The sequence below is a fragment of the Brachyistius frenatus genome, unplaced genomic scaffold (assembly GCF_029030835.1).
Source record: "Brachyistius frenatus isolate BFR_SWC_R1_liver_20210118 unplaced genomic scaffold, ASM2903083v1 Contig_1, whole genome shotgun sequence".
NCBI classification, from domain to species: domain Eukaryota; kingdom Metazoa; phylum Chordata; class Actinopteri; family Embiotocidae; genus Brachyistius; species Brachyistius frenatus.
This window is the reverse complement of record NW_027210600.1, coordinates 11,877,971-11,891,460: the sequence shown is the minus strand read 5'-3', so window position 1 is coordinate 11,891,460 and position 13,490 is coordinate 11,877,971. Positions and strand designations below refer to the sequence as shown.

The window sequence follows — 13,490 nt, the reverse complement described above, 5'->3', positions numbered from 1 at the left end:
GCAGCATTTATAGATACAGGGTAAAGCAATAAAAATAACAGAGTAAAAATATAAAAATGCACAATATATAGAATAAAAATAGAATAATATTAAATTAAACTAACTCAACAATAGTGCAAAGGTTTAAACAACCAACAGTGCAACAGTGTTATTGTTGTGAGATGGATAAATTAGTACAGGGCAAAGAAATGTCACTTTTACAGAGTTACTTCTTGTTTACCAAGAGGGCATGGTTTGCAGGCATCTTTGCCTTTTCCTCCAGCCTCATTCTGGTAGGAGCCAGCTGGGCAGGGGGAGGGTACACTGCTGCCCTCTGCACAGTAGTGGCCTGCTGGACAAACACCTCCAGATACATTTGACATTGGAGTAGCAGAATGGGATCCCTCTAGGCAGTAGAAACCTAGTATGGGAACCATGTTTATAACATTTCTGCAAAGCTACTCCTTCATATCAAGTAAGACAATGCATCACCTAACATAACATAATTCTCAGCATTATTTTGTACCTGGTAGGCAGGGTCCAGAGACTGTAGAGAGGCCAGACTGTGAACAGTAAAAGCCAGGACTGCAGCTACGACACTGAGAATCGTCCACAAGCCCACTCTGCTCACTGTCAAAATATAATTTGATAACTATAAACCACAGGAGGAGTCGGTGGTATTGAATCACTGAGATATATATAAAATACAAAAGTGAATTAAGGTAACGGCAAAATATTAAGCTGAACATGGATCATTATCTGCTAGAATGTCTGTGGATTTGATTATATCCTAAATAATTCAAATGTTACTTTGAGCTAAATGGAGAGATTAATGTTTTGTTAAGTCCTTAAATACTTAACTATTAGTGTAGTCCTATTTTGTCTAATACATAATCAGGGTTTGTGGTAATTAGAGGTACAGTATATAGAGATATTGCTGGAGAATATCCACCTGAATGTTCCTTTCGGGCATGGTTTAGGTACCGAGGTCCCCACAGAGCAAAAGAATCCAGGAGGGCATGGGAATCCCTTCAAATTGTCTGATGGTGAAGGTTCAGAGGCACCGCCAACACAAACAAACCCTGCAGCACATGGCCCACTGGGGGATGTCCTCCCTTGAAACAAATTTAAATGAAGTTTTTTAATTTCCCAGTTAATAGAGAAGAGATTTACATCTATTGTTGTTTTTTTTGCAGGAATGCATCATTAAATTTAAACTGCAGCTGTCAGCTTGATAGATATCTTGCACTTAACAAGCAACGGATAGTTGTCAGAGTAATGGATGCATTGTACCTGTTCCTTTACAGTACATCCCAGGGTCACACAGTGAGCACTGCCATGCCTCAACCAGCCCTGACAGGTTTCCATAAGTCCCTGACGGACAGGGCTGTTGATTTGCTGATCCACTGGGGCAATAAAAACCTCTCTCACAGGGAAGTGGAAGGTTCATTCCTGGTGTGTAGATACAGAATTCAAGAAGAGCCATTTACTATATTTTTTTAGGAAACTCACTATGATTTAAAGGATCATTACATTTGTTTTCCATGCTGCAAAATGCTTGGGCACCCAGCGATTTGTCCACCCATTGGCTTTACCTTGATGTTGACAATAGAAGCCAGCAGGGCACGTCTCACAGCTGCCTTGGCCTTGTCTGAACTGGTAGCTGCCGGGAAAACAGGCTGTCTGTCTGACACTGCCCTGGAACAACAATTAAAATGATTTTATTTGACTGCATCATAAGGGAATAACATGTATCACCAAGTATTGCCATGATAGCAGAGGAGGAAGGCAGAGCACAGGGTGAAGACGGAGATAGTCTTTACCCAGTCAGGGAATGACTTGAGTATATTTGAATGTACTTGTTAAGAGAGAATAACAACCACAGCCTTATGTAAAGACATCACATGCATTGTTCAGCAGGGGTGAGTGACAATAGCTTGAAGACTCACACTGACCTTCTCACAATAATGTCCTACTGAGCAGAAATGTTGTTGTGGTCTTTCAGAGCTCTGACCCTCAGGACAGTAGAAGCCTTCTGCACAGGGGCCACTTGGCACAGATATACCACTCTGGTGGCAGTAGTGACCCGGAGGACACGGCTGGCAAGCCTCAACTGTGGATCCACCGAGGGATCCTGGCAGGTAACACACAATATGGAAATTAATTCATGAATTGATTTATTTATTTTTCTTCCAAAAGCATTGTTTGGTGTTCTACACATCCATACGTGGACATTATTTGTTGACTTGCAAAATTTTAATTACCAAATCACTTTGTTATCTGTTTAATAATTTAATTACAACAAATGACAATATTATTTGATTGCAAAGTACATGAATACTCCCTCATCAGCTTCTAATTCAGGATTTTAGTTGTCTGCCACAAGACAAGAATACAATTACACGATTAAACCACTTTGTGACTGCAATTATTCATATGTGCTGAAGGGCATGGGGGGGGGGGGGAGGGGGCGGGCTTCAATGGAAGTTTTCATAATTCTCCACATCACTGAACTGCAAGATATGCACCAGTTCATGTAAGAACATCAGCTGGAAAAACTGACAAATTGCAGCTAAGAGGATTAAGTGTTATTTTTCTCGGTTTGGTATTGTGGCTGATTACTCATTCATCTTTAATACACGACTCAAAACGAGCTAGGGATTACAGACTTCTCCTGAATCATTTCACTCTTTTCTTTTACAAAGAACTCTTTTGATAATTCAATTATCATGATAAAAATAAAATCCATGAATGTTATTAAATTAATACAAAATTACAGCTCTATTTAAAAAAAAAAAAAAAAAAGCAGATCTCAGCAATATCTCACTTTTTATGGTTCCAAGAGGACAGGGCTGAGGGAGTGGAGTTCCAAGGGGGCAATAGTATCCTGGAGGGCAAGGGTTGGCATGGGGGTCTGAAGAACCACTGGGGCAGTCATATCCTGCTGCACACAGCCCTGCTGGAGCATCCAGACCAGTCTGGTTACAGTACGAGCCAGCCTCACAGGTCAGAGGGTAAGCAGAGCCCAAAGGACAATAAAACCCTGAAAAATAGCCACAAAAAATGTCCCTGAAATTTTTCAACTTTAGCAAGAAAAAGGTCCAATCATGAGTATTACCATCCCAGTGCAGCTACTCCCTGTAGAGACAAAGGATTTTCTCAAACTCTCTGTCAAACCTTTTATACTCACACTCCTATTTCTTGTTTCTTCTGTTTACACTGAACTAACCGTCCAGATTTTCTATAATGTTTCAGGGGAAGTTATTACTTTGCTGCAATTTTAAAGTTATTTTAAAGTTTGATATTAGCTGTTACTTTAGTGCTGCTTTAATGCGCATCACGACGCAACCATCTACAGGTCCTTATCAGGAGGATGGTCCAACTGCAGCATTCAGGCTGTAAGGTCTCGGGAAATATTTAAACCTTCAAGAAGCCTGCTGGGAAAAGTCTATTTGCACAACCATCGGTGTCTTATGTTGTCTTCAATGAGTGACTGTGTTATGAAGAAATGTATTTAATGAAGTGTAATTGACAATTATGTTTCTGTAAAAAAAAAAAACTAAAAAAAACCCTGAAGTATTTTATTATTTAAACCACCTTCTCCTGATTTAACATTTCAGTCTTGTTTTCTTAAACAGCTTCCAAATAAAACCAAGATGGAGTTGTGTCAAAGCTGGAATATGCAACACAAACTGGGCCAATCACATGAAATCAGTCATGTCACAGCACTTGCAGTAAATGGGACGACTGTCATGAGCAAGAAAGATAACATGCGTGTCTGAGGGGATGAACAAAGCATCACACGGAGATCACAAGTTCACGGTCAGGATTTACCCACCCCTCGGGCATACATCTCCTCTGTAGGTGGAACAGGCATAATGTGGACTCTTGAGACATGGTGCTGAGTGAGTCACAATATGATCTGAATCTGCCCGTGGCACCGTTACCACTTTGATCTGGCGAGCTTCTCTCCCTACAAGAGAATATGGCAGATAAAGCATGAAAAAAATAGCTGAGTTAATATCTTTGTCTAACAGACAGGAAACCAAAGAGGAGCCTGTCTTCTCTTTCTACAAGCTGATTTAACAGTCGTTTCAAGGGAACAATACAATGTAACACTATAAGGCAATGATTAATTGTAGCATACTTAGCGAAGGGTCAGCCTGAAAAGCTACAGGCACATTTATCAAAACATGTAAGGCTCTGCACTCTGATTGAATAGATTTAAGAAACTGATGTACTGCCCTTTTAAATTAAGCATTTATTGTGTTATTACAAACTGAAGAAAGCCATATTTCACCAGAATCACTGGAGTTATTGAAGCAGGACAGATTGTGCATCCAAAAGGCAGAGTCTGTCTTCATGGTATAAACCTCCAGTATTTCAAGAAGACAGCCAAACAAAGACAGGTTGGCTCGAGGTGTGGGACTATCTGCACCTCCAGAACAGAAGAAACCTGAAAAACACAGACCTAACACAAAGGGGCAAAGGGTTTTTACACATGGAATGATTATGTGACTCATATTTGATCTTAGCCTGAAAATAGGAACAGAATAGTTATTTAGTTTTGCTGTATAGTTCTAATCCCCCATAAAGAAAAACAATTGTTTTATATGGGCAGCAATTCAGTGGACCAGACTAATGTGGTGTGTATTACCCCTGAATCAGGTCTCATTTAAACCATACAGCTAAAATATTAAATGTTATGTGGTTGTTTTCACAACTGGTCCTTTGTTGTTAATGAGCAATAATCAACTTGACTGGTATAATCCTCACCTGAGGGCTGTGAGGCTCCAGGACTGAGGCAGTATTTTCCTGGGGGACATGGACGGCAGTGCGAGGAGGAGAAAGCTCCAGGCTCGGGGAGGAAGCTGCCGACAGGACAGGGTTTGGGTGACCCAGCAGCATGAGGACAGAAGTGCCCCCTGGGACAAATGTCTCCGTAAGGCTTAGAGACAGGACAAGGCTCAGTGGACCCCAGGGAGCAAAAATGTCCTGTGGGAAAGAAGGTAGCAAGACATCTCACTGACAGTGCTGAAATATTTACAATGTAGAATAAGTGAATAGTGTTGCTCTGGAGAAATTATAGCTGAGCACATCAAAGTTATACAGTAAAGGAAAAGAAAGTCCAATAGCTCAGTTCCCTGACATCATTCCCAGGGGTGATTGTGGATTGTCAGACCTGGCCTGCAGGGTCCAGACGGCTCAGTCAAAGCACTGCTGTTGCAAAAGGAGCCGAAGGGGCAAGGGGAGCAGTCACTCAGGGACGACCTGCCAGTTGATGGACTCACATGACCGATTGGACATGGAGATGGCACAGACGAACCCTCTATACAGTAAAAACCTGGGCAAGGTGGTATGACCCATTTTATTATAAACGTCATTTCACCTTTGTTTCTTTGTGTGCAGTTTATAGTTTAGAGATATTTTTTTTTCCAATTACCTGACGGACAGCTGTTACAAGTGGACTCTCCAGGTGAAGACTGAAAAGTGCCAGGGCTGCAGATGGCCGGCTCAGCACTACCACGTGGGCACACATGGCCCGGTGGACACTGGCATCCTGTGAAACAGACAGACAAAGAAACATCCAAACTGTCATTCCCTGCCATATCGCTTACAATAAAAACAAGAGTCATGTGCCAAAGAAAATATAGCAAAGACATGGTATGTCCTCTTAGATATATTTAATTGGCAAAATATCAAGTGTCTGGTGATTTCAATTAGCCTAGTGTGGTACCATGGAAACAAAACAATGAAGAAGACAGTGGCTCTGAGCACAATTACTGCAGTACAGAAGAGAAAGCCGGCTCAGCAGCAGGTGCTCCGACTCTGACAGAAAGGCTAGAACCTATTTATAGGTCCTGGGCCATTTCATGCTCAAATTAGCAAAATGGCTCAATAAAAGACAAATCTCAAGATGATCATGTAACGCAAGAGGAAAGCTCATCTGAGGCATACAATCCCCCCCTTGGTACATGTAAGATATGGTTTGTAAAGCAATAGATGATTACAACAACAAAACTTGGAGTGCAGATAAAAAATAAAAAACAAAGACAATACTTCATTACAGGGAAATCACTAGTACAACAGTGGGTCCTAATGGCTCACATACCAGAAGTTAAATGGCAAATACCAGTTTGCAAAAATTATGGAACATGTCAAATAAGACATCGTTTGCATTTTAAGTTGAAAACATATTTCAAACCACCAGCATAAAAAAAGCAAATGCAGTGACAAGTTGAAATTGATCAGAGGAGTTAAGGCTGTCCAATCAATCATATCTCAAATTTGGGTAATTTTTGAGATACCGGTCAAAGCAATAACTTTTTTGAGGACTACTTTTGCATTACCTCGTACTAAATGTTGTAGTTTCTCACAATACTTCGGTGTTACCTCGCTTTTCTTCTCTCGTTGCAATAAGTTTTGTGTCAAAACTGTCTTAAAAAAAATTATAATTCTTGCAGTGATAATTTTTGGGGCTTTTGGCTGTTACTTAATAACTTGAGAAAAAAATAAAATAATTTAAAAACAAATGAAAACTATAAAAAAGGCTTTGTCACAAAAGAGGCAAGGAAGTATTGCGTTTGTTGACATACAATCGAAGATTATTATTTGTAATTTGCTTCCCTTTACTTAAAAGTATAACCATTTTTTTGTTGTGGTATACTGTCCGTTCACCTTAAGATGAAAATGAGTCATTCATAAAGGTGTTTGTTCATAAGTAAACCATAAACAAGAGTGCAGTGAATAAATACTTTGTCTACAAACTACAAACAAACTGCCTGATGAGAATGTTTTTAACCAACTGTCTGAATGCTAGACTGACTGTAATGCATGGAAAAAAGAAAATGATAAAGTGAAAAGACCACTATAGTTGAACCTGAGCTGACCTCTGATGATATGTACTATACCTGGCTGATGTCCAGACACTGATCCTAGCGGACAGAACCACCCCGGGGGACAGAGGAGGTCAGCAGAGGTCTGAGCCCATGAGGGGCAGTAAGAACCTGGGTAACAAGCTTCACAGTCAGCCTGGGACTCAGCCGCAGACCTCCCCAAGAAAGTGCCTATATTGAGGAGGCAAATTACCATTTAAGTAAAAATAACTCCCACCGAGTCTCCTTTCTCACACACACACACATACAGAAAAGGAACTAGCATGGCATAATTGTCATATGTGCACCATAGCTTGCTCCATTATGACAGTTTTACTGGACTGCCGTTAGGTTTTACGACCCCCTCTAAAGTTTTGGATACATTAAGCTATTATACTGCACCACTGGGGGTTTTATGGGACTGCACACTACCTTTGGAAGCTGTCTAATAAAACCAAAGATATCATACACATGGCACCTTCAGTAAATAGACAGAGGATTGATTTACTTCAGCAACACATTCATAATACATGATAACAGAAATAATGTCCACTTCCTCTTTTGGAGCTCTGTCTGGGTTTTCTACCTGGAGGACAGGGGCTTGGTTCTGCACTCCCTTTAGGACAGTAGTGGCCTGCTGGACACGCATCACCATAGAACTGACCCAGGGTTGAATCACCAGGAAGTGAGGATGGAGATGTGATATCTCCTGTAACTGAGACAATAGACCTTTATTGGATGTCATTACTCATTAGGTTAGTGAGTGAACTATAAGGCCAGACCCATTTTCTCCAATCAAAATACTAAGAGAAAGCAGTGGAGACTGGTAAATGTTCTGTGAAGACCTCCCCAGCTCTGCTGAGTCAAAGGCCGTGAAAATGTTAAATAAAAACAGAAGTGCACTGAAAGACAATTCTGCACAGCAATGTATTTTTTAGGCTTGTGTCAGATGACCTTAGATTTTTTTTTAGATTATAAATACCATTTCTAAAACAACCAGCTGTTTATGTTGCCATGCATTTATTAACACAACGAAAAGGGCAAGTAGAAGAAGCGTGTTACCTGTGATATTACCCCAAGGTGTGGCAGTTCTGGATCCCTCTCTGCAGTAAAAGCCAGAGTTGCAGGGCCCAGACGGGGAGGAGAGACCAACCTCAGCACAGTAGTGGCCAGGCAAACAGGGCTGACATACTTCGATAGAAACAGCCCCTGATAAACCAAAAATACAACTCGTATATTGGATCTGAAAAGATAAACTAGATATAAAATGTGGCTTAAAATACTAGAAAGTAAAATATTTTCCCTTCACCTGTTTCAAGTCATTGTTAAAAGACACAATCGATAGGTCAAAAGGTGAAGCCATTCTATTGGGTTTAGATGTCACCAACAGTGTATCTGTGTAATTATTCAGTGTTATACGTCACCATCTATGGAGCTGAAGGTGCCTGGAGGACACGGAACCATATAGCTGGTACCCTGGGGGCAGTAGGACCCTGCAGAGCAGCGGCCTCCGGTTGGGCCCTCTTCTGGTTGGGCAGAGAAAGAACCATGGATACAGAAGTAACTACAGGGCAGAGAGATGATGAGGACAAAGAAAATTGTTAGGACTATGTGGGATGGAGGAAGTGATAGATAACAGACGGACAGACTGGCAGATACAGCATAAAGGAGGTTTAATTACAGACAAAATAGACAGAATTGAACCAAACAAGGCAGAATTACACAAAAACAGGTCATCCACCATAATGTGTACGTGAACATGATGAAGCGTGTGTCCAGTTTGCCTATTTACCCAGGAGAGCAGGACCCAGTGGGAGCAGAAAGTCCAGAGGAGCTGCAGTATCTCCCTGGAGAACAGAGCTCACAGCCTGACTTATTAGACAACCCCATCTGCCTGCTGAAGGTGCCAGCTGGGCATGGGAATGCTACACCAGTATGCATCCCTGTAAATAAATAATAATAGCTACAGATGGTTGAGGACGAAACATCATGGAACAGTTTGTGAAGACCAACTTCCTCTTGATTATTTATTATTATACACATTTGCATAATTTGAACGCCATTTATTGTTACAGCCACTTGTTTTAGAGTACAAACAAAACAAGAGGCAATATTCAGCATTTTGCATCTGACATATCATCAGGCAACTAATCAATCTTAATAGTCTCCTACCTGATGGGCAATAATGTCCTTTAGGACACAGCATGAGAGTGTGAGTCCCAGTCGCATGCCCAGTGTCAGCATCCACTGAGCCAGCACAGTAAAATCCTGCTGGACATTTCATACAGTCGGCCTGTGGAGGAGGAAATTATGCACATGAAGTTTTCTACACAGCACAAATACAAAATAAGGGCTACAGATGTTCACTATAGTATCAATGGACATTAACACTAGATGCTTATGTTGGAGATAATAAAAGCAAAACTGTATGCAGTACACACAAATGTTGATAAAGATGGGCCTGCTGGAACATTAACACTTTGCTTTAAGAAGAGTCATAACTTCCCCAAAATGTGCAAATATAACAGCTTCACAACACATCTCCATCTTTTATAGGTCATATACAAGTTGACCAATAGCCATATTCCAGATGCAGTGAAGTAAAACACATTTCTCAGTCCAGTATATCAAATCATATAGTGTCTATGAAAGTAGCATAGTTATTGTAGCTAATTTCAATTGATTTATATAGTAGGAGCAGCTTGCATTTGGGACACCAAGACTCATGATAATATAGGCATAAATTCATTCTCATCCTCCTCACCTGCCCAGGTAAATTCTGGTAGGTCCCCGGCAGGCAGGGTGTCTGTCTATCAGATCCAGGTGGGCATCTGTTTCCAGGTGAGCAGGGTAATGAGTCCTGCTGACTGCTATTTTCTCTGCCTGGACAGTAAGAGCCAGCTGAGCAGATATGAGAAGGAAGAGAGAGCCCTCTGGTGACACAGCGGAAACCTATAAAACAAAGGCAGCGATCAGTCACAGACACTGTGTGAAGCCTTATCACCCAATAATTCACGTTATGTAACTTAACATTTATCTGACAGCTAAAAGACAAATATATTAACCACTTATGTGTGCAACATGAATTGCTTCCAACCTGCAGGACAAGGCAGGCAATCGGAGAGATGACTGTTTCTGGTTCTGTTGCTGTAATGTCCTATGGGACAGGGCAGTGGTGCCGAGGAGCCCTGGGCACAGTAATGACCTTCAGGACACCCATCACCTGTCGTCCCTTCATCCTCTGGTGTTGGTGACCAGGCCCCAGAGAGGCAGAAGTACCCAGCATGACACTGGCCTGATGGAACACCCTTTCCAGGAGATGCACAGAAGGAGCCTGGTTTGGCCGCAAAAATAGAGTGAATTCAAGTGTAATCGAAAATTACTTTAAATTACCCTGTAAAACCGAAAATGAAGACACACTCTATACTGTGTGATTTCAAGCTGACATACAGTATATGTATATATATATATATATATATATATATATTAGATCTCTATAGAGACCTATATACAGTATCTCTATCTATCTTATCTATCTATCTATTGAGGTAGATTTATTGGTTTAAAGGAGTATTAAATAACCATTTACAGTAAAGGTCTTTGATGTACACCGTGGGTCAATTATTTAACCTTAAGGGCACTCATAATCATTAGCAGTAAATGATGTGTGACCTGGAGGGCAGGGCAAGCAGTCCTGTGGTTTTGCCATCCGAGTGTGAGGATTGATTGATCCAGCTGGACATGGGTACTGGTGTTTGGACCAGGTCCCGGACGGGCAGAAATGACCCACTGGACACTCATAACTCTGTGACAGAGAGCCATTACTTCTGCCAGGACAATAAAAACTATCCAGGCAAAACAAGGAGAGAATAATTCAGTTCTTAGCTGCTTGTGGGGGCAATGAGTCTTGACTGTACTTGTGTATGCATGTATCCTCGCATGTAAAATCAGAGAAAAAACAAAATAAAAACTTAAAAAGATATTCACAAATGTGCGTAAACATCCAAAACAACTCTATATACAGATTCAGCTCTTGCATAATCTATTATGTGTAGAAGGGAAAATGTGTATCTGTTTACGGTTGCAAGTGACTGATAAGCGAGTTTACCCCTGGGGACAGGCGCTGCAGCTGGCTTGGCCGTCTTCTGTAGTGATGGTTCCCAAGAGGCACTGCTGAGGAGCCACGGAGCCCTCAGAGCAGTAATAACCTGGATGTGTGAAGACAAAAGCCACGAAAGAGATGCACGCTCAAGCACACACAAAAAGATGTGCACAATCAACAGGAGACAGGATTTGATTTCCAGTGTTAACAGAGAAGCTGCTTATATTTAGCCCTATTTACTTGAAAGAGTGTCTTGTTTATTAGCTCACTTGTTCCGAGCCTACGTAAATTTTAAACGTAATTGTGTTTAAAATTCTATTTTGATTGGAGTTTCAACAATGCTGTGTGAAGTATTGTTTCATAATGCTACTTCCCATCTGAACAATCCCCATTATTTTCTAATGAATCTTAGAGCATTTTCCTTTGCCAATCTTCTCCCTTTAACAAAAACAAAACAAAAAAAACAAAAAAATGAAATACAAATTTCTAAATTCTAAGAGGACCTGATCACCTTTCGGGCACAGCCCTCCACGGCTGTCTCTCAAACGATGGTCAGGCCGATCTGCACCCTCCAAACAGAAGAAACCTTTCCAGCATTTTCCTGAAGGCGCTGAGAGCCCCACAGAATCACAATAGTAACCTGGGAGACATGGCTGACAATCCTCCTGAGTGGCGATAGAAGAGAAACAAAGAGGGGAGTAATGGAGGAAGAGAAAGAGATGAGGTAAGATAAAGAAAACAATGTCTTGTTGCGACATTGATTTGGAACTACATATTGATTGGCTGTCACAAGACAGACAGAAAACATATTGTAAGTTATAATATATAATGTATAGGGTTTGTGTAGCAGCTGAACAGAAATTAGTTACCACAGGGCATGATCAATATCTATGTCATAAACTGTGGAGATTTTTCACTGTTAAATAATAATAATGAAATACAGATAAATAAGAAATGAATTGGGAAAATATGTAAAATAAATAATTAAATGAATAAATACATAAAAAACCATGGAAAGAAAAGTATTTTTTGAAACTCATTATTAAGAAAAAATACTTTATCCAGCTGTCATTTATTCATCTGAAAATGTTTATTATTCTATGTATATATATATATCTATATATGTAGATATATATATACACACACACATAGAATTTTTTTTTTTTTTTTTTTTCAAAAAGAAAAAGAAAACCCTACTCAAATCTTAACATTCCCAATCCACAAATTCCCATTCAGGTGTAATTTCAATGGTAAATACTTCTCTCAATCTTTGTCAAGAAGATATGTGGTTGTAATATAAAGTTAAAATGACCTCAGAGACTAATTTGCTGAGGTTCGAAAATGTTCCACGTGGACAGGGCAGCGGATGGATGGTGGCCTGGGGGCAGTAATGACCAGTAGGACATGCCCCTCCTTCGCCTGGTGAAAGACACACGGAAAACAGTTGACATTTATCAACCATCTCAAAACAGGAATATCAATGAAGAACCACATCCTCATCCACTTTGTAATTAACACTAATAATACAATTTTCTGACATAATAATAAGAACAAATGTGGTATTACAAGAACATACTCCATTTCTTAAATGTGTGAATTTGGAGTGCCTGTCCTGTAAACATGTTGGTTTACCTGCAGCCTGTGACAGTGGCTGTGGAGAGATGTTTCCATGTGAACAGTAATATCCTTTCTGACATGGTCCAGTGACAGCTGTGCCATTTCTGGAAGAACAGTAATGGCCACCGTCACACTGCCTACACTGAGAGACAGACCAATAGCCAGGGTCAGGACCGTAAGTTCCCTCTGGACAGCTTTTCAAGTCAAATCCAGTTCCTTCAGGGCAGTAAAAACCTGCACAAAAAAAAGCAAGGAAATGCATAAATATGAAGGATGAAAAAACTGGGGTTCAATTCTTATAATAATAATAATAATAATAATTTCATTGTTGTTTTTTTTTTTACTGATAAACATTGTTCGTTTCTGTTTTTAGCAACAATTTTGCTAGATAATTTCACAAAAACAGCATTTAGCTGAAATTGTATTTCCAAAGTGGTGTCAAGGGCAAAACAACAAACTACAAACCTGCAGGACACAGATACAGAGACCCAGACACACAGTACCAGCCTGGCAAACAAGGCTCACACTGAGTAGCGTGTGTAACAGCCACATATGTCCCTGGATCACAGGGCACAGGTTGAACAGTTCCCTCTGGGCAGTAGTAACCCTCAGGGCAGGGTCCTCCTGTCATTCCATCAGTAGGGCTGGATGTGACAGCTCCCTCTACACAGTAATACCTGCACAAAAAACATGATAGCATGAAAACCCAAGGATAATAACAGTCCTATTGTTTTGACGTGTGAAATGATAAAATGGCTGGGGACAAACAATAAGTACACGTGATATATATTTCATAAATGCAGTGTCTGGTGTACCCTCCACTACAAGATCCACTTGGTTTAGTGAGGCCAGCAGAGTCACAGTAAAATCCCCCCAGACAGGGTTTGCAGTCCTCCTGGCTACGCAGGCCTGAGCTG

General features: G+C 40.6%; 2 protein-coding genes and 1 long non-coding RNA gene across 3 annotated transcripts; all 3 read right to left on the bottom strand.

The window, feature by feature from the left end:
* Positions 1-955: 955 nt before the first annotated feature.
* On the bottom strand, positions 956-4,887 carry LOC138616513 (multiple epidermal growth factor-like domains protein 10). Its single transcript, XM_069690870.1, has 10 exons — positions 4,756-4,887; positions 4,479-4,515; positions 4,280-4,435; positions 3,818-3,952; positions 2,807-3,022; positions 1,935-2,113; positions 1,575-1,677; positions 1,273-1,431; positions 1,061-1,094; positions 956-1,019 (listed from the first exon to the last, which is right to left on the bottom strand). The coding sequence occupies exons 1-10, from the start codon at positions 4,885-4,887 to the stop codon at positions 956-958; spliced, it is 1,215 nt and encodes a 404-aa protein (XP_069546971.1).
* Positions 4,888-5,167: 280 nt separating this feature from the next.
* On the bottom strand, positions 5,168-6,975 carry LOC138616236 (uncharacterized). The gene is made up of 3 exons (XR_011310587.1): positions 6,891-6,975; positions 5,423-5,539; positions 5,168-5,323 (listed from the first exon to the last, which is right to left on the bottom strand). It is a non-coding gene; the product is annotated as an uncharacterized lncRNA (long non-coding RNA).
* A 674-nt stretch (positions 6,976-7,649) lies between these two features.
* LOC138616504 (uncharacterized) lies at positions 7,650-9,738 on the bottom strand. Its single transcript, XM_069690857.1, has 6 exons — positions 9,619-9,738; positions 9,027-9,147; positions 8,647-8,797; positions 8,279-8,418; positions 7,917-8,063; positions 7,650-7,657 (listed from the first exon to the last, which is right to left on the bottom strand). Exons 2-6 carry the CDS (start codon positions 9,136-9,138, stop codon positions 7,650-7,652), a joined length of 558 nt encoding a protein of 185 aa, XP_069546958.1. The 5' UTR covers positions 9,139-9,147; positions 9,619-9,738.
* Between the last annotated feature and the right edge of the window lie 3,752 nt (positions 9,739-13,490).

What these genes read in the sequence shown, in the direction of transcription:
- LOC138616513 (XM_069690870.1), bottom strand. Translation starts at nt 4,887, where the DNA reads ATGCTGCTGGGTCACCCAAACCCTGTCCTGTCGGCAGCTTCCTCCCCG. An exon ending in TGGAGCCTCACAGCCCTCAG is followed by an intron (nt 4,516 to 4,755) that starts GTGAGGATTATA and finishes TCCTATTTTCAG; the next exon opens with GCTAAGATCAAATATGAGTC. An exon ending in GATGTACTGTAAAGGAACAG is followed by an intron (nt 1,095 to 1,272) that starts GTACAATGCATC and finishes ATTTGTTTCAAG; the next exon opens with GGAGGACATCCCCCAGTGGG.
- LOC138616504 (XM_069690857.1), bottom strand. Translation starts at nt 9,138, where the DNA reads ATGAAATGTCCAGCAGGATTTTACTGTGCTGGCTCAGTGGATGCTGAC. An exon ending in AGGACATTATTGCCCATCAG is followed by an intron (nt 8,798 to 9,026) that starts GTAGGAGACTAT and finishes ATTTATTTACAG; the next exon opens with GGATGCATACTGGTGTAGCA. An exon ending in CACCTTCAGCTCCATAGATG is followed by an intron (nt 8,064 to 8,278) that starts GTGACGTATAAC and finishes TTGGTTTATCAG; the next exon opens with GGGCTGTTTCTATCGAAGTA.